General features: G+C 51.3%; 1 protein-coding gene across 1 annotated transcript in view; it reads left to right on the forward strand.

Moving 5' to 3' along the window:
• The window catches only part of MSL3 (MSL complex subunit 3), a 111,936-nt gene that overhangs the window by 26,445 nt on the left and 60,803 nt on the right, over positions 1–24,688 (forward strand). The window contains exon 6 of the mRNA XM_075334281.1: positions 23,227–23,349. Coding sequence (XP_075190396.1) covers positions 23,227–23,349 — 123 coding nt within the window. The remainder of the gene's footprint in view (positions 1–23,226; positions 23,350–24,688) is intronic.

Raw genomic sequence — 24,688 nt, forward strand, 5'->3', positions numbered from 1 at the left:
TGACCATTTTTTAGCGCTAAAAACGCATGCGTTTTTACCGCGTTTTTAGTGCGTTTTTAGCGCTTTTTACCTGCGTTTTCACCTGCGTTTCTGCAGATGCGTTTTCTTTTTCGCTCCTAATTGGGAGACCCAGACAATTGGGTGTATAGCTACTGCCTCCGGAGGCCGCACAAAGTACTACACTTAAAAGTGTAAGGCCCCTCCCCTTCTGGCTATACACCCCCCCCGTGGGAGCACGGGTCCCTCAGTTTTTTGCTTTGTGCGAAGGAGGTCAGACACGCACGCATAGCTCCACTGTTTAGTCAGCAGCAGCTGCTGACTATGTCGGATGGAAGAAAAGAGGGCCCATACTAGGGCCCCCAGCATGCTCCCTTCTCACCCCACTTTCTGTCGGCGGTGTTTGTTAAGGTTGAGGTACCCATTGTGGGTACGGAGGCTGGAGCCCACATGCTGATTCCTTCCCCACCCCCATTAGGGCTCTGGGTGAAGTGGGACTTTACCGGTCTCCAGGCACAGGAGACCGTGCTCCATCCGCAGCCCCTGGAGAAGCCGCTGGATATGGAGCTGAGTATCGTGAGGGACATGGCCCTGCTCCGTCAAGGTACTCTGTGTCCCCGTGCATACGCGCGCACACCGCAGCATTGCTGGGTGTGTTAGTGCGCCGGGGACATCAGCGCTGCTGCGCTTGTGCCATTTCCTCACTACAGCTCGGCTGAGTGGGTAGACCAGGGCGAACGGTCGCGCCGGCCGCTGGGGTCAGTCGCACTGTGACACGGCTGGGACTTGTGGTGCGCCGGGGACTTCCGCGCTGGCCATGCATATATCTCGGCCGCGCTTATTACTACAGTCCCCGGCTTTTGCGGCCTAGTTCGTCTCGTGCCCGCCTCCGCACCTGCCAGTCAGGAGGAGGGCGGGACGCTGTACAGAGCATCAGCGCTGAGGGCTGGAGTCTTTTTTACATACTCCAGCCCTCACACTAGGCACAGGGGGACGCAGTTTCCCGCACTTTTGTCTGTGGCACGCCCACGGTCCGCCCCTCTTCACAGGACGCCGGCAGCCATTCCTGCCTGCACGCTGAGCTGCAGAGGGGAGACTGGGAGACCCAGACACGGGATTCTACGGCCTCATACCCGCTGTTCAGCGGGCGGTAAGCAGCCCTCAAGGGCTCTCCCCCACTTGTGCCGTTTGTGTACCTGGTATTTTGTGTTTGCAAATACTGACACTGTACGGTCGCTGGTGTTCTCGGCTATATACCCTCCTAGATTACAAGGAGGCAACAGCATGTCGTCCGCAAAACGCAAGGGTGCCAAGGCACAGACGTTATATGCTGCCTGTACCGCATGTGGGGCTGCTCTACCGGCAGGTTCCACTGACCCCCATTGTGTGCAGTGCTCGGCCCCTGTGACACTTGCACACGCGGGGCCTCTGCTAGACGTGACCCAGGGTGTACCACCTGTGAATGCTGTCCAGGTGACAGGAACGGAGTTTGCAGCTTTTGCTGACAGATTGTCTATGACTATGTCTAAAATTCTTGAAACATTGCAGTCTAGACCAGTAACTCAGACCACGGACACTGTTGAATCATTGCTCCCTGGTCCCCCTCAGCTGGAACACTTCCGTGCTCCGGGGGTGTCACACGCACCCCAGGGTGACGTCTCTGACTCGGACGACCGTCCCAGACACCCTAAACGGGCTCGCTATGAGGGGCCCTCAACTTCGTCTCACTGGTCAGGATCCCAGCGGGATGAATCTATGGGTGATGAGGCGGATGTAACTGACCAGGATTCTGATCCTGGGACCGCTCTCAATCTGGATACACCGGATGGTGACGCCATAGTGAATGATCTTATAGCGTCCATCAATAAGATGTTAGATATTTCTCCGCCAGCTCCTCCTGCGGAGGAGTCAGCTTCACAGCATGAGAAATTCCATTTCAGATATCCCAAGCGTAAATTAAGCTCTTTTCTGGACCACGCTGACTTTAGAGACGCAATCCAGAAACACCACGCTTATCCTGATAAGCGGTTTTCCAAACGGCTTAAAGATACACGCTATCCTTTCCCCCCTGACGTGGTCAAGGGCTGGACCCAGTGTCCCAAGGTGGATCCTCCAATCTCCAGGCTTGCAGCTAGATCCTTAGTTGCAGTAGAAGATGGAGCGGCACTTAAAGATGCCACTGATAGACAGATGGAGCTCTGGTTGAAATCCATCTATGAAGCTATTGGAGCGTCGTTGGCGCCAGCATTCGCAGCCGTATGGGCACTCCAAGCTATTTCAGCTGGGCTTACGCAAGTCGACTCAGTCACACGTACATCTGCTCCGCAGGTGGCACCATTGACCTCTCAAATGTCTGCATTCGCGTCTTACGCGATTAATGCTGTCCTAGACTCTACGAGCCGTACGGCGGTGGCGTCAGCCAACTCCGTGGTTTTACGCAGAGCCCTATGGTTGAGAGAATGGAAGGCAGATTCTGCTTCCAAGAAGTGCTTAACCAGTTTGCCTTTTTCTCGTGACCGATTGTTTGGTGAGCGTTTGGATGAAATCATTAAACACTCCAAGGGTAAGGATTCATCCTTACCTCAGCACAGACAAAACAAACCCCAACAAAGGAGGGGTCAGTCTGGTTTTCGGTCCTTTCGAGGCTCAGGCAGGTCCCAATTCTCCTCGTCCAAAAGGACTCAAAAGGATCAGAGAGGCTCAGATTCTTGGCGGACTCAATCACGCCCAAAAAAGACAGCAGGAAGAACCGTTACCAAGACGGCTTCCTCATGACTCTCAGCCTCCTCTCTCCGCATCCTCGGTCGGTGGCAGGCTCTCCCGCTTTGGCGACATTTGGCTGTCACAGGTCAAAGACCGTTGGGTGAGGGACATTCTGTCTCACGGGTACAGGATAGAGTTCAGCTCTCGTCCTCCAACTCGTTTCTTCAGAACTTCTCCACCGCCCGACCGGGCCGATGCTCTGCTGCAGGCGGTGGCCGCTCTAAAGGCGGAAGGAGTGGTGACTTCCGTTCCTCTTCAGGAACAAGGTCACGGTTTTTACTCCAATTTGTTTGTGGTGCCAAAGAAGGACGGGTCGTTTCGTCCCGTCCTGGATCTAAAGTTGCTCAACAAACACGTAAAAACCAGGAGATTCCGGATGGAATCTCTCCGCTCCGTCATCGCCTCAATGTCTCAAGGAGATTTCCTAGCATCAATAGACATCAAAGATGCTTATCTCCACGTACCGATTGCGCCAGAGCATCAGCGTTTTCTACGCTTCGTTATAGGAAGCGAACACCTGCAGTTCGTAGCGCTTCCTTTCGGGCTGGCAACAGCCCCTCGGGTCTTCACCAAGGTCATGGCAGCAGTAGTAGCAGTCCTGCACTCACAGGGTCACTCTGTGATCCCGTATCTGGACGATCTGCTGATAAAGGCACCCTCTCAAGAGGCATGCCAACACAGTCTGAACGTGGCACTGAAGACTCTCCAGAGGTTCGGGTGGATTGTCAACTTTTCAAAGTCAAATCTAACCCCGACCCAATCACTAACATATCTTGGCATGGAGTTTCATACTCTCTCAGCGATAGTGAAACTTCCACTGGACAAGCAGTGCTCGCTGCAGACAGGGGTGAAATCTCTTCTTCAGAGCCAGTCGCACTCCTTGAGGCGCCTCATGCATTTCCTAGGGAAAATGGTGGCAGCAATGGAAGCAGTCCCTTTCGCGCAGTTTCATCTGCGCCCTCTACAATGGGACATTCTCCGCCAATGGGACGGGAAGTCGACGTCCCTCGACAGGGATGTCTCCCTCTCTCAGACAGCCAAGGACTCTCTCCGGTGGTGGCTTCTTCCCACCTCATTGTCAAAAGGAAGGTCGTTTCTACCCCCATCCTGGGCGGTGGTCACGACAGATGCGAGCCTATCAGGGTGGGGAGCAGTGTTTCTTCACCACAGGGCTCAGGGTACGTGGACTCAGAAAGAGTCCACCCTTCAGATCAATGTTCTGGAAATCAGAGCAATTTTTCTTGCCCTGCGAGCCTTCCAACAGTGGCTGGCAGGCAAGCAGATCCGGATTCAGTCGGACAATTCCACAGCGGTGGCGTACATCAACCACCAAGGGGGAACACGCAGTCGGCAAGCCTTCCAGGAAGTCCGGCGGATTCTGACGTGGGTGGAAGACACAGCATCCACCATATCCGCAGTTCACATCCCAGGCGTGGAAAACTGGGAAGCAGACTTTCTAAGTCGCCAGGGCATGGACGCAGGAGAATGGTCCCTACACCCAGACGTGTTTCAGGAGATCTGTCGCCGCTGGGGGATGCCGGACGTCGACCTGATGGCGTCACGGCACAACAACAAGGTCCCGGTTTTCATGGCACGGTCTCACGATCACTGAGCTCTGGCGGCAGACGCCTTAGTTCAAGATTGGTCGCAGTTCCAGCTACCTTATGTGTTCCCACCTCTGGCATTGTTGCCCAGAGTGCTCCGCAAAATCAGGTCCGACTGCCGCCGCGCCATTCTCGTCGCTCCAGACTGGCCAAGGAGGTCGTGGTACCCGGATCTGTGGCATCTCACAGTAGGCCAACCGTGGGCGCTACCAGACCGTCCAGACTTGCTGTCTCAAGGGCCATCTGAATTCCGCGGCCCTGAACCTGACTGTGTGGCCATTGAGTCCTGGATCCTAGGGACCTCAGGTTTATCTCATGAAGTTGTTGCCACCATGAGACAGGCTAGGAAACCATCCTCCGCCAAGATCTACCACAGGACGTGGAAGATATTCCTATCTTGGTGCTCTGCCCAGGGAGTTTCTCCCTGGCCATTTGCATTGCCTATTTTTCTTTCCTTCCTGCAGTCTGGGTTGGAAAAAGGTTTGTCGCTTAGCTCCCTTAAAGGTCAAGTTTCCGCGCTATCCGTATTTTTTCAGAAACGCCTAGCGCGACTTCCTAAGGTACGCACGTTCCTGCAAGGGGTTTGTCATATCATTCCCCCTTACAAGCGACCATTGGAACCCTGGGATCTGAACAAGGTTCTAATTGCTCTCCAGAAGCCGCCTTTCGAGCCTATGAAGGAGATTTCTTTTTCTCGGCTTTCACAGAAAGTGGCTTTTCTAGTGGCGGTCACGTCTCTTCGGAGAGTGTCAGAGCTGGCGGCGTTATCTTGCAAATCTCCCTTCCTGGTGTTTCACCAAGATAAGGTAGTTCTGCGTCCAATTCCAGAGTTTCTTCCCAAGGTGGTATCTTCCTTTCATCTCAATCAGGATATCACTTTACCATCTTTGTGTCCGCATCCAGTTCACCAATTTGAAAAGGGTTTGCATCTGTTGGACCTGGTGAGAGCACTCAGGATCTACATTTCCCGCACGGCGCCTATGCGCCGTTCGGATGCACTCTTTATCCTGGTCGCTGGTCAGCATAAAGGGTCGCAAGCTTCCAAATCCACCCTTGCGCGGTGGATCAAGGAACCAATTCTTCACACCTACCGTTCTGCTGGGCTTCCGATTCCATCTGGACTGAAGGCCCATTCTACCAGAGCCGTGGGTGCGTCCTGGGCATTACGGCATCAGGCTACGGCTCAGCAGGTGTGCCAGGCGGCTACCTGGTCGAGTCTGCACACTTTTACCAAGCATTATCAGGTGCATATCTACGCTTCGGCGGATGCCAGCCTAGGTAGACAAGTCCTTCAGGCGGCGGTGGCCCACCTGTAAGAAAGGGCTGCTTGACAGCCCTATCACGAGGTATTCTTTTACCCACCCAGGGACTGCTTTTGGACGTCCCAATTGTCTGGGTCTCCCAATTAGGAGCGAAAAAGAAGGGAATTTTGTTTACTTACCGTAAATTCCTTTTCTTCTAGCTCCAATTGGGAGACCCAGCACCCGCCCTGTTTTTTCTTAGGGTATTTGTTTTTCGGGTGCACATGTTGTTCATGTTGATAAGTTGTGTTCTCCGATATTGTCTATCGGATTGAATTTGTTTTTGAAACAGTTATTGGCTTTCCTCCTTCTTGCTTTTGCACTAAAACTGAGGGACCCGTGCTCCCACGGGGGGTGTATAGCCAGAAGGGGAGGGGCCTTACACTTTTAAGTGTAGTACTTTGTGCGGCCTCCGGAGGCAGTAGCTATACACCCAATTGTCTGGGTCTCCCAATTGGAGCTAGAAGAAAAGGAATTTACGGTAAGTAAACAAAATTCCCTTCTTTGAGATCAAGACACTGAGAAATAAAGTTGAATTAGTCAAAAAGAATGAAAAAAGAAAAAAAAAGTATAAAATTAACTTTCTTCATCGTTCCTTATGGGAGACCCAGACCATGGGTGTATAGCTTCTGCCTCCGGAGGACACACAAAGTACTACACTAAAAGTGTAGCTCCTCCCTCCGAGCATATACACCCCCCGGATGACAAATCCACCCAGTTCAATGCTTTGTGTTCAGGAGGTCACACACACTCATGCATCCTCTGAATTTTGATTTTTGATTTCAAAGATTTGGAAGAAAAGCGGGTCCAATCTGGACTCCCGGCATATCCCTTCTCACCCCACTGTGTCGGCGGTGCTGTTAAGGTTGATTTTACAAGGCTGGAGCCTTCACATGCCGCGCTCCTTCACCATCCCCTGAGGCTCTGGCTTGAAGTGGGAGCCATCACGGTTCTCACTGCTTTGCAGGAGACCGGTCTCCATCCGCAGCCCTTTCAGGATCCTGCCGGACGGAGCGCTCATCCCCCAGGGACCTGGCACCTGCGTCTCACAAGCTAAGTACTGAGACGTTATTACCACAGAAAGTGGTCTTTCCAGGGGTCCCTTGTACTTTATATATTGGGGAGAGTGTGTTATTTGACTGTGTTAACATTTCCGGCCGGTTCTCCAGTTTTCACTGGAGAACCGCGCCGATGGTGCCTGCACGCTGGCCGCATGTTTAAATCTAGGCCCCGGCTTCGCCTGAGGCCTAGTTTCGATTTCACTGCCCCTGCATGTCAGTCATGCAGAGGGACAGTGCGGCTCCGCCCAGCGGCTGTTCAGCACAGGGAACGGACACTCCTCACTGAGGAAAGATTCCCTCCCCTGTATACCTCATTTGCCCTCCGGATCCCGCTCTGAGTAGGCCCCGCCCCCTCTCCTCGCTCCGGCGCCATTTTATCAGCGTTCTCAATGTCTGCATAACCACATTGTGACAAATGGGGGCCTGGGCTGGGGGATCTGGAGGGCACAGAGATGTCTATGTTAAACGGTCTGGCAAGCCACAACCTCCGGTTGTGCAGCTGCTTATATACTCTGTTTATATACTCTGCTGGGGGTCATTCTGAACAGAGCCCCCACTTCTGCAGCATATCTCACATCAGAGCAAGGCTGCAAGGCTGTTCTTAATATGCACTGCATGTAGACTCGTACTGCCTGTACCGAGCACATAACCACATTGTGATGCTTGCTCTAACATAGTGGTCCCTCAGCCTGGAAGCTCATCAGTGGTCCCTCCAGCTGCTCCGGCTCCGGTGGCTGAACCCCCGGTTTGGGTAGAATCCCTCTCTCCAGGGGACAGCTGTCCCGGACACTGCTGAGCATGCATCAGCCCCCTTCTCAGGGCGCTTCTGCTGCTACGGCTCGCTCAGCAAAGCTCACAGAGGATTCTTCATCTGGTCTCAGACCCCGTCCTCCTCCTAAAATGGAGACGCAGGGTCCCCTTTCCTTCCTCGTCCCGCAGCTCTGATTTATGAGCTGACTCGCAGGACGAGGAGGATGCCTTTACTAGGGGCTCGGACGCTACTTCATGTACATTGATCTGTCCGAATGTGACGCAGATGCTAATGATTTGATTGCGTCCATTATATTTGTACTGGACCTCAATCCGCCTGTATCGGGTGAGCATCCCCCTCTGGCAGAAGGGCATCAGTATACCTTAAGAGAACAAGGAGTGTGTTCCTTAACCACTCCAGTTTTTCAGGCCACTGTGACCAAGCCCAGAGCCTGTCCTGACAGACGCTTCCCAAAGCGTGGTTCTGATGACTGTTTCCCCCTTCCACCAGAGGTGGTCAAGGAGTGGGCTCATTCACCAAGGGTGGACCCTCCGGTGTCTAGACTTTCAGCCCGGACAGTTGTATCAGTGGCTGACGGCACCTCTCTAAGGATCCCACTGTCCGCCAGGTTGACCTTCTGGCCAAATCTATATATGAGGCGGCAGGGGCCTCGTTCTCCCCATCTTTTGCAGCAGTGCGGGCTCTCAAAGCCATCTCTGCTTCTCTGGAGGAGATGCATTCCCTCACCAGGGACTTTATGCCCGAAATGGTTGCCTTAACTTCCAGGCTTCAGTCTTTTCATCCTATGCCATGTCTGCCATGCTGGAGACTGTCACCGCACTGCGGTGGCCTCGGCTACTTCCCTCGCTATCCGCAGGCTCCTGTGGCTTCGAGAGTGGAAGGCAGATGCTTCTTAAGAAGTTCCTTGCTGGGCTCCCTTTTGCTGGGACCAGTCTATTCGGTGAACAACTGGATGAAATTATTAAGGAAGCTTTTGGCAGGAAGAGTACTTCCATGCCACAAACTCAGGAAACCTGTCCAGGGCAGGAACCAGTCGAGGTTTCGTTCCTTTCGTTCCTCTAACTGGTCGTCCTCTAAGCCCTCGGCCTCGTCCACTAACTCAGCCAAGGTCCGTAAACCAACTGGCGCATGAAGCCGCGTCCTCAGACGTCCGCAGGAGCTGCTGCCACCAAGGCAGCCTCCTCTTGATTATCTGGCCGCGCCAGCAACGTCCTTGGTCGGTGGCAGGCTCTCCCACTTGGGCGACGTGTGGTTTCAACACGTCTTCAATCAGTGGGTGTGGGTTACCATCTCCCACGGCTACAGAATAGAATTCTATCCAGCCCGCCAAACAGATTTTTTCTGTCAACTCCCCCCTGCTCCAAGGCCGCCGCCTTCTCACAGGCCGTGGCATTCTTGCAGGCCAGTGGAGTAATTGTACCAGTTCCCGACTGGGAACGGTTCTGAGATTTCTACTCAAATCTCTTCCTAGTCCCCGAAAAGGACGGTGCCTTCCGACCTGGATCTCAAGCTTCTCAACAAGCCTGTTCAGGTGCGGCATTTTTGCATGGAATCTCTGCGATCAGTCAATGACCCAAGGAGATTTCTTAGCATCCATCGACATCAGAGATGTCTATCTGCATGTGCCAATCGCAGTTTCACACCAGCGTTGGCTACGTTTTGTAATCGGAGAGGAACATTTCCAATTCGTGGCTCTCCCCTTCGGGTTAGCCATGGCCCCTCGTGTATTCACGAAGGTCATGGCAGCAGTGGTTGCGGTTCTGCACCTCCAGGGGTTGGCAGTGATTCCTTACCTGGACGACCTTCTAGTCAAGGCTTAATCCAGTGCAGACTGTCAGCGGAGTGTCTCGCTCACTCTCGCCACGCTTGCAAGACCACTCTGACCTCGACCCAGGAACCTACGTACCTAGGGATGCAATTCAAGACTCTGCTGGCACTTGTGAAGCTGCCCTTAGTCAAACAGCAGTCCCTTCATCTGGCGGTTCGCTCTCTGCTGAGGCTCCGCCGTCATTCCATCAGGCACCTCATGCAGGTGCTGGGTCAGATGGTGGCGTCAATGGAAGCGGTTCCCTTTGCCAGTTCCATCTGCGTCCCCTGCAGCTGGACATCCTCCGCTGTTGGGACAAGCGGACCTCTTCCTTACACAGGCTAGTGGCTCTGTCGCCACAGTCCAGGAGCTCTCTTTAGTGGTGGCTTCGGCCCCTCTCTCTGTCCCAGGGACGCTCCTTTCTGGCCCCGTCCTGGGTGATTCTCACCACGGATGCCAGTCTATCCGGCTGGGGAGCAGTGTTTCTCCACCACCGAGCACAGGGCACTCGATCAATGTGCTGGAAATCAGAGCTGTGCTCCTAGCTCTCGTAGCTTTTCACCACCTGTCGGCGGGCAAGCACATTCGAGTCCAGTCAGACAACGCGACAGCAGTTGCCTACATCAATCACCAGGGCGGGACTTGCAGCCGCCTAGCCCTGTTGGAAATTCAACACATCCTTCAGTGGACGGAAGATCCCAAGTCCACCATGTCCGCAGTCCACATCCCAGGCGTAGAAAACTGGGAGGCAGATTATCTCAGCCGTCAAACCGTGGACAGCGGCGAGTGGGCCCTGCATCCGGCAGTGTTCCGGTCAATCTGCCGCAAGTGGGGCACTCCGGAAGTGGATCTAATGGCATCCCGGCACAACAACAAGGTCCCGGTTTACGTGGCTCGCTCCCACGATCCTCAGGCCTTGGCGGCGGACGTGCTGGTTCAGGATTGGTCCCAATTCCGTCTGGCCTACGTGTTTCCCCATCTAGCTCTCTTGCCCAGAGTCCTGCGCAAGATCAGAATGGAGGGCCGTCGGGTCGTACTAATCGCCCCAGACTGGCCCAGGCGAGCTTGGTTCCCAGACCTGCTCCGTCTGTCCGTAGAGGTGCCGTGGCATCTCCCGGACCGCCCATACCTTCTCTCACAGGGTCCGTTTTCCGCCAGAATTCTGCGGCTCTCAGATTGACGGCGTGGATCTTGAGCCCTGAATCCTTACGGCTTCAGGCATTCCTTCCGAGGTCATCTCCACTATGACTCAGGCTCGGAAGTCTTCCTCGGCCAGGATTTACCACAGGACTTGGAGAATTTTCCTGTCCTGGTGTCGCTCTTCCGGCCATGCTCCTTGGCAGTTTTCCTTGCCGACCATCCTGTCCTTTCTACAGTCCGGTCTGCAGCTAGGACTGTCCCTCAATTCCCTCAAGGGACAGGTCTCGGCTCTGTCAGTGTTGTTCCAGCGGCGTATCGCCCGACTGGCCCAGGTGCGCACCTTCATGCAGGGCGCATCTCACATCATTCCGCCTTACCGGCGGACTCTGGATCTCTGGGACCTTAATCTGGTCCTCACGGCCTTACAGAAACCCCCCTTTGAGCCTCTTAGGGAGGTTTCGTTGTTTCGTCTTTCACAGAAAGTGGTCTTTCTGGTGGCCATAACTTCTCTCAGGAGAGTCTCTGATTTGACTGGGCTCTCTTCGGAGTCACCCTTTTTGGTTTTTTCACCAAGACAAGGTGGTTCTCTGTCCGACTCCGGGCTTTCTCCCTAAGGTGGTGTCTCCTTTCCACCTTAACCAGGACATTTCATTGCCTTCCCTTTGTCCGGCCCCTGTGCATCGCTTTGAGAAAGCGTTGCATACTTTGGATTTGGTGCGGGCGCTCCGGATCTATGTGTCACGCACCGCTGTTCTTAGGCGGTGCACCTCTCTTTTTGTGCTGACCACAGGTCTGCGCAAGGGTCTCTCGGCTTCTAAACCGACCCTAGCTCGTTGGATTAGGTCGGCCATATCCGATGCCTACCAATGTTCTCAGGTGCCTCCCCCGCCGGGGATTAAGGCACACTCGACCAGAGCTGTCGGTGCCTCTTAGGTTTTCAGGCACCAGGCTACGGCTCAGCAGGTCTGTCAGGCTGCCACTTGGTCTAGTCTGCACACCTTTTCGAAGCACTACCAAGTGCATGCTCATGCTTCGGCAGATGCGAGCTTGGGCAGACGCATCCTTCGGGCGGCTGTCGCCCATTTGTGAACTTAGGTTTTGCCTACTTCTCAGTTTCTGTTTATTCCCACCCATGGACTGCTTTGAGATGTCCCATGGTCTGGGTCTCCCATAAGGAACGATTAAGAAAAAGAGAATTTTGTTTACTTACCGTAAATTCTTTTTCTTATAGTTCCGACATGGGAGACCCAGCACCCTCCCTGTTGCCTGTTGGCAGTTTTCTTGTTCGTGTGTTTTTCACCGGCTGTTGTTGTAGACAGAGGTTCCGGTTATTCCGGGTTTTACTCTCTCTACTTATGGGTGGATGTCCTCCTTCAGCTTTTGCACTAAACTGGATGGATTTGTCATCCGGGGGGTGTATATGCTCGGAGGGAGGAGCTACACTTTTAGTGTAGTACTTTGTGTGTCCTCCGGAGGCAGAAGCTATACACCCATGGTCTGGGTCTCCCATGTCGGAACTATAAGAAAAAGAATTTACGGTAAGTAAACAAAATTCTCTTTTTTTAATAAAATTATATGGGAAATTATCAATTTTAATGTAATAGTGGTTATGCACATTTTAACAGAAAAATAGCTAAAGTTTATTATTTTTTTACATTTAAATTTTCGGTTATTGTGTGTGTGTGTGTGTGTGTGTGTGTGTGTGTGTGTGTGTAAAGGAACATTAGAACCCATTAATTTTTGGTCAGAAAAGCATGAGTTTTTGGAGCCAAAAACGCAGTTGAAAAGCGGGTAAAAAGCATGAAAAACGCAGGAATTGTGATTTTGGTTGCTTTTTGCCATTTCTCATTGACTCCAATGTTAAAGGGAACCTGTCATCAGAAATTTAGCTATAAAGCTAAAAGTTCCCCCCTCTGCAGCTCCTGGGCTGCATTCTAGGAAGCTTCCTATAGATTTTGTGTCACCTTTTATCCCAAAATAAACACTTTATAAACTGGTACCTTTTTCGTATGTAAATTTCTTAATTTTCCATGTGGGCGGGCTGTCTGATGTACGTTGCTGTTCCTCCATCATATTGACGCCCGCCCCCGAACGCTGAATTTGAAAGTTCAGGACACCGCCCCTGGGTGCCCGTGGTCCAGCGCATGCGCTGTTCCACTGTAGCGGTGCCGTGCACTGTGTGCACGTGCGACCGCTGTGACGCTTTGCGCGGGCACGAGGTTATGGGCGGCGCTGTTAGTGTCATCAGTAAGTGCCGCCCATAACCTCGTGACCGCACTTTCCCCTATTCCTCCAGCGTTATGCGCAAGCGCTGGTGGAATGATGCCCGGACGTCCCCTCCTTCCCATCATGCTCAGCACGAGGTCACGAGGTTATGGGCGGCACTTACTGATGACACTAACAGCGCCGCCCATAACCTCGTGCCCGCGCAAAGCGTCACAGCGGTCGCACGTGCACACAGTGCATGGCACCGCTACAGTGGAACAGTGCATGCGCTGGACCACGGGCACCCAGGGGCGGTGTCCTGAACTTTCAAATTCAGCGTTCGGGGGCGGCGTCAATATGATGGAGGAACAGCAACGTACATCAGACAGCCCGACCACATGGAAAATTAAGAAATTTACATACGAAAAGGTACCAGTTTATAAAGTGTTTATTTTGGGATAAAAGGTGACACAAAATCTATAGGAAGCTTCCTAGAATGCAGCCCAGGAGCTGCAGAGGGGGGAACTTTTAGCTTTATAGCTAAATTTCTGATGACAGGTTCCCTTTAAGGAAACGCTGCAGAAATGGCAAAAACAACTGACATGCTGCTTCTTTTTCACCATGGTTTTTGACCACAAATATGCAAATTAAACGCTGCAGAAAAAAAAGCAAAGTGCAGACAGGATTTCTGCTTTTCCCATAGACTTTGCTGGAAATCAAAAACGCTGCTGCCAAAAACGCTGCAGAAACGCGGTAAAAAACGCAACGTGCGAACATATCCTTAGAGGCTCGTCAGTGCAGCACCGACAGTTATGTATTGCAATTCTGGTGTATTGCAAAATGTTATGCTAGCAATCAGAGTAATAAAAGTTAATGTCCCATATAAGGACGAAGTAAAAAAAAAAAAGTTACAAAAATGTTTTAAAAGCATCAGAAAATAAAGAACAAACCCCCCCCCCCCCCCCCCCCCCCCCAATAAATCTGTATATTTATTTAAAAACAAAAATAAACAAGTACACACATTTGGTATTGCCACGTCTGGAACAACCCAATTTACAAAACTACCGCATTAGCTAAGGCTGGTTTCACACTACGTCTTTTTAACATCCGTTGAAAACGTTATTTTAGCCGACAAGCGGATCCAGTGCAAATGCGTTTTCATTTCAATGCATTTGCAATGGACTCGCGTTAACATCCGTTCACCTGCGTTTGCCTGCGTTATAGTGAGGATCCAGTGACTTGCAGTTTTTTAACATGTTTCAAAAACGCTACTTGTAGCGTTTTTGAGCTCCGTCCAAATACTGCAAATTGCTGGATCCTGACTATAACGCACGCAAACGCAGGTGAACGCTGGCGTGCTGATAGACAGGATCCTGCTTTCTTCGGCGCTCTATTGGGAGACCCAGACGATTGGGTGTATAGCACTGCCTCCGGAGGCCACACAAAGCAATTACACTAAAAAGTGTAAGGCCCCTCCCCTTCTGGCTATACACCCCCAGTGGGATCACTGGCTCACCAGTTTTCTGCTTTGTGCGAAGGAGGTCAGACATCCACGCATAGCTCCACTGTTTGTAGTCAGCAGTAGCTGCTGGCTATATCGGATGGAAGAAAAGAGGGCCCATATGGGGCCCCCAGCATGCTCCCTTCTCACCCGCGGTGGTGCTTGTAAGGTTGAGGTACCTATTGCTGGTACAGAGGCTGGAGCCCACATGCTGTTTTCCTTCCACATCCCCTGGAGGGCTCTGTGGAAGTGGGATCTTGCCGGCCCCCAAGCCCTGGGGCCGGGCTCCATCCACAGACCCAGAGAACCTGCTGGATTTGGAGCGGGAGTGCCGTTCAGGGACAAGGCCCTGCAACTTTCAGGTACTCTGTGTCCCCGGCAGGCACGGACACTCTCAAGGCTTGCTGAGCGTTATAGTGCGCCGGGGACAGTAGCGCTGTGCGCTGGGGTTAGGTCACTGCAGCTTTGCTGAGTGACGTTACATGTTGGGAACTACTGCGCCGACCGCTCCTGGAGCGGCGGCGCAGCTGCGACTTGTGGTGCGCCGGGGGCTTTGCGCCGACCGCGCTTTTACGGCGGCGGCGCTTCTAACTTTAGCCCCCGGCTTCTGCGGCCTAGCGCCGCTTCGTTCCCGCCCCCACCCTGTCAATCAGGGTAGGGGAGAGACGCTGCTCAATAGGCAGCGCCGAGGGCTGGAGCTTTATTTACATGCTCCAGCCCTCTCACTAGGCACAGTGGGAAGCAGGCTTCCCGCTCTTCGTCTGTATACGCCCAGGGCCCGCCCCCCCTCTCCACAAGGACGCCGGCAGCCATTACACATGCGGTCTGGCTGGGGAGAGGCAGCAGGCTCTGGGAGACCCAGACTAAAGGGATTTCGGCGCCCACACACCCGCTCCTAAGCGGGCGGTAAGCAGCACTTTAGTGCTGGCCCCACTAGTGCCTCAGTGTTATATTAGTGTACTTTTTTCTTGGTACTATATATATATATATATATATATATATATATATATATATATATATATATATATATATATATATATATATATATATATATATATATATATATATATATATATATATATATATATATATATATATATATATATATATTTGCACTGTAAGGTCGCTTCTTGGCTGGACACCCTGTACTGCTCTGAGGAGGCAGCAACATGTCATCCGCAAAACGCAAGGGTGCCAAGGCACAGGCTGTGTACACTGTTTGTACTGCATGTGGGGCTAATCTACCAGCAGGCTCCAACGACTCTCATTGTGTGCAATGTTCAGTCCCAGTGGCACTTCGTCAGCCAGAGCCTATTGTGGTGGTAGCCCAGGCAGAGTCGCCTGTGAACCCTGCCCCGGTGACGGGGACAGACTTTGCAGTTTTTGCTGATAAAATGTCTGTGACTATGACAAAGATCCTGGAGACCTTGCAGTCCAGGCCAGTTACTCAGACCATGGACACTGCTGTGTCTATGCTCTCCGGTCCCCCTCAGTTGGAACTAATCCGTGCTCCAAGGGGGTCTCAAGCATCACAGGCTGAAGTCTCTGACTCAGATGACAGTCCCAGGCAGCCTAAGCGAGCTCGCTGGGAAAGACCCTCCACGTCATCACACTGCTCAGGGTCTCAACGAGAAGAGTCTCTCTGTGATGAGACTGAGGACGGTGATCAGGATTCTAATCCTGAGGCCCCTCTCAATCTGGATGCCCCTGATGGTGACGCCATGGTTAATGACCTTATATCGGCAATTAATAGACTGTTGGATATTTCTCCCCCAGCCCCTTCTGCAGAGGAGGCAGCTGCACAGCAGGAGAAGTTCCATTTCCTGTATCCCAAGCGTAAATTAAGTGCTTTTTTGGACCACTCTGACTTCAGAGAATCGATCCAGAAACACGACGCTCATCCAGACAAGCGTTTCTCTAAACGTTCTAAGAATACCCGTTATCCTTTTCCCTCTGAGGTGGCCAAACGCTGGACCCAGTGTCCAAAGGTGGATCCCCCAATTTCCAAGCTTGCGGCTAGATCCATAGTCGCAGTAGAGGATGGCGCTTCACTTAAAGATGCCAACGACAGACAGATGGACCTTTTGGTTGAAATCTGTCTATGAAGCTATCGGCGCGTCGTTTGCTCCAGCATTCGCGGCCGTGTGGGCACTCCAAGCTATTTCAGCTGGTTTAGCACAGGTGGATGCTATCATACATCCAGCAGTGCCGCAAGTGGCGACCCTAACTTCGCAAATGTCTGCGTTTGCGACCTATGCTATCAATGCTGTCCTAGAATCTACGAGCCGTACCGCTATGGCGTCCGCCAATTCTGTGGTTTTGCGCAGAGCCTTGTGGTTAAAGGACTGGAAAGCAGATGCTGGTTCCAAAAAATGCTTAACCAGCTTGCCATTATCTAGAGACAGACTGTTTGGTGAGCCATTGGCTGAAATCATAAAACAGTCCAAGGGTAAGGACTCTTCCTTACCACAGCCCAGAGCAAGTAAACCTCAACAGAAAAAGTGGCAGTCGAGGTTTCGGTCCTTTCGAGGCTCGGGCAAGGCCCACTTCTCGTCCAAAAGGACTCAGAAAGAACAAGGGAGCTCAGATTCCTGGCGGGCTCACTCACGCCCCAGGAAAGCAAATGGAGGAACCGCTTCCAAAGCGGCTACCTCATGACTTTCGGCCTCCTCCCTCCGCATCCTCGGTCGGTGGCAGGCTCTCCCGCTTTTGCGACATTTGGCTGTCACAGGTCAAAGACCGGTGGGTAACAGACATTTTGTCTCGCGGGTACAGAATCGAGTTCAGTTCTCGGCCTCCACTTCGGTTCTTCAGAACCTCCCCACACCCCAACCGAGCAGATGCCCTGCTGCAGGCGGTGGACTCTCTAAGAGCAGAAGGAGTCGTGATCCCGGTCCCCCCTCAGGAACGGGGGCGAGGATTTTACTCCAATCTCTTTGTGGTTCCAAAAAAGGACGGCTCCTTCTGTCCTGTTCTGGACCTAAAACTGCTCAACAAGCATGTGAACGCCAGGCGGTTCCGGATGGAATCCCTCCGCTCAGTCATTGCCTCAATGTCTCAAGGAGATTTCCTAGCATCAATAGACATCAAAGATGCTTATCTCCACGTGCCGATTGCTACAGAGCACCAATGCTTTCTACGCTTCGTGATAGGAGACGACCATCTTCAGTTCGTAGCTCTGCCATTTGGTCTGGCGACAGCCCCTCGGGTGTTCACCAAGATCATGGCGGCAGTGGTAGCAGTCTTGCACTCTCACGGACACTCTGTGATCCCTTACTTGGACGATCTACTGGTCAAGGCACCCTCTCAAGAGGCATGCCAACTCAGCCTGAATGTTGCACTGGAGACTCTCCAGGCGTTCGGGTGGATCATCAACTTCCCAAAGTCAAATCTGTCACCGACCCAATCACTAACGTATCTTGGCATGGAGTTTCATACTCTCTCAGCGATAGTGAAGCTTCCGCTGGACAAGCAGCGGTCTCTACAAACTGGGGTGCAGGCTCTCCTTCAAAGTCAGTCGCACTCCTTAAGACGCCTCATGCACTTCCTCGGGAAGATGGTGGCGGCAATAGAGGCGGTTCCGTTTGCGCAGTTTCATCTGCGTCCACTTCAATGGGACATTCTCCGCCAATGGGACGGGAAGTCAACATCCCTGGACAGGAAAGTCTCCCTTTCCCAGACGGCCAAGGACTCTCTGCAGTGGTGGCTTCTTCCCACCTCATTATCACAGGGAAGATCCTTCCTACCACCGTCTTGGGCGGTGGTCACGACAGACGCGAGTCTGTCAGGGTGGGGAGCAGTCTTTCTCCACCACAGGGCTCAGGGTACGTGGACTCAGCAGGAGTCCACCCTTCAGATCAATGTTCTGGAAATCAGAGCAGTGTATCTTGCCCTACTAGCCTTCCAGCAGTGGCTGGAAGGAAGGCAGATCCGAATTCAGTCGGACAACTCCACAGCGGTGGCATACATCAACCACCAAGGGGGGACACGCAGTCGGCAAGCCTTCCAGGAAGTCCGGCGGATTCTGATGTGGGTGGAAGCCACAGCCTCCACCATATCCGCAGTTCACATCCCCGGCGTAGAAAACTGGGAAGCAGACTTCCTCAGTCGCCAGGGCATGGACGCAGGGGAATGGTCCCTTCACCTAGACGTGTTTCAGGAAATCTGTCGCCGCTGGGGGGTGCCGGACGTCGACCTAATGGCGTCACGGCACAACAACAAGGTCCCAACCTTCATGGCACGGTCTCGCGATCAAAGAGCGCTGGCGGCAGACGCCCTAGTGCAAGATTGGTCGCAATTCCGGCTCCCTTATGTGTTTCCACCTCTGGCACTCTTGCCCAGAGTGCTACGCAAGATCAGATCCGATTGCAGCCGCGTCATACTTGTCGCCCCAGACTGGCCGAGGAGGGCGTGGTATCCGGATCTGTGGCAGCTCACGGTCGGCCAACCGTGGGCACTCCCAGACCGACCAGACTTACTGTCCCAAGGGCCGTTTTTCCATCGGAATTCTGCGGCCCTGAACCTGACTGTGTGGCCATTGAGTCCTGGATCCTAGCGTCTTCAGGATTGTCCCAAGGGGTCGTTGCCACCATGAGACAGGCTAGGAAGCCCACGTCCGCTAAGATCTACCACAGAACGTGGAGGATATTCTTATCCTGGTCCTCTGCTCAGGGAGTGTCTCCCTGGCCATTTGCATTGCCTACCTTTCTTTCTTTCCTGCAATCTGGGTTAGAAAAAGGTTTGTCGCTCGGCTCCCTTAAAGGTCAGGTCTCGGCGCTATCCGTCTTTTTTCAGAGGCGTTTGGCACGCCTTCCTAAGGTGCGCACGTTCCTACAGGGGGTTTGCCATATCGTACCCCCGTACAAGCGGCCGTTAGATCCATGGGATCTGAACAGGGTACTAGTTGCCCTCCAGAAGCCGCCCTTCGAGCCTCTGAGGGAGGTTTCACTTTCTAGACTATCACAGAAAGTGGCTTTTCTGGTAGCGATCACATCTCTTCGGAGAGTGTCTGAGCTGGCAGCACTATCATCCAAGGCTCCCTTCCTGGTCTTCCACCAGGACAAGGTTGTGCTGCGCCCCATTCAGGAGTTTCTCCCGAAGGTGGTATCCTCTTTTCATCTTAATCAGGATATCTCTTTGCCTTCGTTTTGTCCTCATGCAGTTCATCGGTATGAGAAGGATTTACATTTGTTAGATCTGGTGAGAGCACTCAGAATCTACATTTCCCGCACGGCGCCCTTGCGCCGCTCGGATGCACTCTTTGTCCTTGTCGCTGGTAAGCGCAAAGGGTCGCAGGCTTCTAAGGCCACCCTGGCTCGATGGATCAAAGAACCAATTCTTGAAGCCTACCGTTCTGCTGGGCTTCCGGTTCCATCAGGGCTGAAGGCCCATTCTACCAGAGCCGTGGGTGCATCCTGGGCATTACGACACCAGGCTACGGCTCAACAGGTGTGCCAGGCAGCTACCTGGTCGAGTCTGCACACTTTCACCAAACATTATCAGGTGCATACCTATGCTTCGGCGGACGCCAGCCTAGGTAGAAGAGTCCTGCAGGCGGCTGTTGCCTCCCCGTAGGGGAGGGCTGTCTTGCAGCTCTAACATGAGGTATTTCTTTACCCACCCAGGGACAGCTTTTGGACGTCCCAATCGTCTGGGTCTCCCAATAGAGCGCCGAAGAAGAAGGGAATTTTGTTACTTACCGTAAATTCCTTTTCTTCTAGCTCTTATTGGGAGACCCAGCACCCGCCCTGTTGTCCTTCGGGATTTTTGGTTTGTTTGCGGGTACACATGTTGTTCATGTGAACGGTTTTCAGTTCTCCGATGGTACTCGGAGAGAATTTGTTTAAACCAGTTATTGGCTTTCCTCCTTCTTGCTTTTGCACTAAAACTGGTGAGCCAGTGATCCCACTGGGGGTGTATAGCCAGAAGGGGAGGGGCCTTACACTTTTTAGTGTAATTGCTTTGTGTGGCCTCCGGAGGCAGTGCTATACACCCAATCGTCTGGGTCTCCCAATAAGAGCTAGAAGAAAAGGAATTTACGGTAAGTAACAAAATTCCCTTCTTTGTACTGAGCATGCCCAGAAAGTACTGAGCATGCCCAGAACCAGTCTCGCGTGATCTGTCTATCTCTCTACTCCCTCCCTCACCCTCTCTCTCTCTCTATCTGTCTTTCCCCCTTCCTCCCTCCCTCCCTCTCCCCCACCTGAGAGCTGCGGACACTCGTAACCAAGGTAAATATCGCGTAACCACTTCTCTTAGTTACCCGATGTTTACGTTGGTTACGCGTGCAGGCAGCCCGGCTCCTAGCAGCTGCAGACACTCGTAACCAAGGTAAATATCGGGTAACCACTTCTCTTAGTTACCCGATGTTTACGTTGGTTACGCGTGCAGGCAGCCCGGCTCCTAGCAGCTGCAGACACTCGTAACCAAGGTAAATATCGGGTAACCACTTCTCTTAGTTACCCGATGTTTACGTTGGTTACGTGTGCAGGCAGCCCTGCTCCTAGCAGCTGCAGACACTCGTAACCAAGATGAATATCGGGTATCCAAGGCCGATGTTTACCTTGGTTACCAGCGTCTGCAGCTGTCAAAAGCCTCCTCCCAGTCTAGTTCCCCTCACTCCCGATCACATGACTCCAATGCCCGCCCCTAACATCCAGTGCAGGATCCTGCAAAATAACACATGCGTTTGCATACGTTATTTGCTGTAAAAGCAGGATCCGTACTTCCGCTAAAAAAACGTTTTCAGCGGATGTTAAAAAGACGTAGTGTGAAACTAGCCTAACTCATTCAGTGAACACCATTTTGTTTTTTAATTAAAAAAAAATTTAAAAATCATACAGTTGACAAAGTGTACTGAAACACCATGAAAAGTCTAAGTAAATAAAAATGGTATGACTGATAATGTCATCTCGTCTCACAAAGAACAACCTGCCATGCAGCTTCGTTAACACGACTGCAAAATCATATATTAAGTATAAAATTGTTTTTATGGTGTAAAAACGGCAAAATATAAAAAAAAAATATATAAATGTAGTATTTCTGTAGTTGTACTGATCTGAAGAATAAAGTTCTTATCACTTTTACAACACTGGCTGGTAAACAAAAAAAGTGTGTAAAAAAAAAAAAAAAAAAAAAAAAAAAAAAAAAAAAACCTTAAGTGTGCTTTTGTCACCATTTTTCAAAACCCATAGCGTTCTCATTTGTCAGAATCTGGAGCTCAGCGATGGCTTAATTTTGTGTCTTGAGCTGGAGTTTTTAATTCTGCCATATTTGTGTAGATGTAACATTTTGACTGCCTGTTATTGCATTTTAAGGCTATGTGCACACGTTGCGTATTTGCATGCAGTTACGCTGCGTAAATGCATGCGTCCTGCGTCCCCAGCACAATCTATGAAAGTGCATAATCCATGCGCACGTTGTGTTTTAGAACGCAGCGTTTCGGCTGTTGCCAAGACGCTGCGTTCTAAAAAGCAACATGTCACTTCTTTTGTGCATTTTGGTTGCAGTGTCGGTCTCTGTCGGTCAATCCCTCTCCCCCCTCTCTCATACTCACCAATCACTGACCAATCACGGGTGCGGCACTGCACGTCTGTCACACTGCCTCGGCTTCTCCTGCTTTTCAAAATGCCGGCTGCTCATTATTCAATCTGGTATTCCCTGCTTTCCCCGCCCACCAGCGCCTTTGATTGGTTGCAGTCAGACGCGCCCCCATGCTGAGTGACAGCTGTCTCACTGCAACCAATCACAGCCGCCCGTGGGCGGGTCTATGTAGTGCGGTAATATAAATAAATAAATAAAAAAAAGACGTGCGGTCCCCCCAATTTTGATACCAGCCAAGATAAAGCCACACGGCTGAAGGCTGGTATTCTCAGGATGGGGAGCCCCACGTTATGGGGGGCCCCCCAGCCTAAAAATATCAGCCAGCAGCCGCCCGGAATTGCCGCATCAATTAGATGCGACCGTCCCGGGACGCTACCCGGCTCATCCAGAATTGCCCTGCTGCGGTGGCAATCTGGGTAATAAGGAGTTAATGGCAGCCCATAGCTGTCACTAAGTCCTACGTTAATCATTGCAGGCCTCTGAGACACCCCCAATGATTAACCTGTAAGTGGAAGTAAATAAACACATACACCCAAAAAAATCCTTTATTTGAAATAAAAGACAAAAAAACCACTTTCACTAATTTATTAAAATCCCCAAACACCCCTCAAAGTCTGGCGTAATCCTCACGAGGTCCCACGACGCATCCAGCTCTGCTACATGAAGCTGACGGGAGCGGTCGTAGAACATCGCCGCTCCTGTCAGCTTCACGGAGCAACTGAAGTGAGTCGCACTGTCAGTGGGGACATCTCTCAGGTTACCTGCGGCCACAGGTCTCGGGTGGAGGACTCGAGCTGGCCGCGGGTAACCTGGGTGACTGCACCAGTGATCGAGCGGCTCACTGCAGTCACTCGGGGGATTTGCGGTCTCCGGTGAGTCCTTCACCTGTGATCGCAAATCAAGCTGCGGCACACGCACAGAGCCGCGCAATCACAATGAAGTCAGGTGAAGTTCATTCTGATCGCGCGGCAGTGTCTCGCAGCCAGCCATGCACTTTTTTTGACAGTGCGGTCCCACTCTGCTCTGCTGCAAGTCTATGGGGATGCAGCAGAGCTAAGTGGGACTGCACTGTCAAAAATGTGCGTTCTGGAAGCATCCAGAATGCATGAATTCAGCAGGAATTCTGCAGTTACAATACGTTTCAGAACGCAGCTTTTCGGCTTCGTTCTGAGACGCACATGCAGTAACTTGCACGCTGCGGAATAGAATGCAACATGGGCACATAGCCTAATACAATGTTGTGGCAACCAAAAGAAACCTAATCCTGACGTTTTTGAATTTTTTTTTTTCTCGTAATGCCCCTTACACATTCAATTTATTTTTTTATTTTGATCAGCCATTTCTGAATAGGGAAAAACCATATGTGTGTTTGTGGTGTGTGTTGTTTTTTTTTTTTTTTATTTTCAATGGGGCAAAAGGGGAATGATTGGAACTTGAGGTTGTGATGTGCTACATGATTTCTTTGTTTTGTAGAAAGAAGAACAAGAGATTCTCTCAAAACGAGACATGGAAGAAAAAAACATTGTAATAGAAATACCTGAAATTCTAAAAAAGAAGCTTGAAGAAGATTGCTATTACATAAACAAGCGCAAACGGGTATGTTCAGTCATTCGTTCTTATGTAGTGTTGTCACCAACTGTACGGCGCTATGGTAGTGTTAGTGCCATGAAGCTTTTTGGTCAACACTATGATGGTATTATATAGATTGCCCTGGAGAATCCTCACTTAAGTCAGAAATCTACTGCCCCCCCCCCCCCCCTTCTCATTGTTGGTGTGGTTAGTTGTCATCTTGTGATTGTGAGTGGTACCTTCAAGGCAGGTGGCATCCATGCTTCATCTCTTCTGCTTTTGAGCATGAATGCTGTTTGTAGGTATTTAAAGGGAACCTGTCGCCTCCACCTTCATTTTATATTCATCATCCTGGTAGATGGCAGCAGATTTATATCAAGAATGTCTTGGTACATTTGTCCATTCATCCTTCCTTTAATCCTATGACATTTATCTGTGCCATATGCTGAAAAACGGCCCCACACCATGATGTTCCCCTCTCCAAATTACACGGATTTTCAGTGCGATTGGCCATATGGGCGTCTCCGTTGTCCGGTGCCGACACCACCTCTTTTGGCCATCTTCATCCTCCTTCTTCTGAAACAGCGGTGCATGACGCCTCCGACGTCATCCACACTCGCTGGCATTCAGGTCCTGAGCAGGGTAGATCAAAGTATTGTAGTGCGCCTGTTCAGGAGCAGCGAGTGTGTATGACGTAGACGCGTCATGCACACAGGCTTCAGAAAGAGGACGAAGATGGCCGAAAGAGGAGGCACCGGAGAACGGAGACGCTCATATGGCCCACCACATGACCGTTGGGTAAGTATTTATATAGTGTTTTTTTTTTTTTTTTTCTTTTTTTTTTTTTTTTTTTTTATGTTCACAGCGGCCTGGGCTCTTATATACAGCATGTTAGAATGCTGTATATAAGAGCCCGGTGGTGGTGGTGGCCACAGCTTATACGCCAAAAAAGTGGTGACAGATTCCCTTTAAAAGTTTTTTTTATTTTCTTCACCTTGTATAATAATACGGACTACTATACACACGTACTCTGTAATACATGTTACTACAGGTGTTTTAAAAGACCACATATCAATGTATTTTACTTAGTAGAATGTAACAGTAAATCACTGCATGTAAGTGGATGATGCAATATACTGATTCTTTTTTGGACATGCTAGGCTACTCCACTGAAGTGTTAATGTCATGTGCCAAATAGCGGACTTGTACCTTGTGAGCATTATCTATCGCTACTGTTAGGGTAAGGACACACGGCAAGTAAAACGGACCAAGCGGAATTTGATAAATATCTATGGGGCCATTCCACCTGTGAATTATTTATTTTTATTTTTTTTATTTTTCTCAGCCCTAATCAGACCGAGAAAAC

This window comes from Anomaloglossus baeobatrachus, chromosome 2, assembly GCF_048569485.1.
Source record: "Anomaloglossus baeobatrachus isolate aAnoBae1 chromosome 2, aAnoBae1.hap1, whole genome shotgun sequence".
Lineage (NCBI taxonomy): Eukaryota > Metazoa > Chordata > Amphibia > Anura > Aromobatidae > Anomaloglossus > Anomaloglossus baeobatrachus.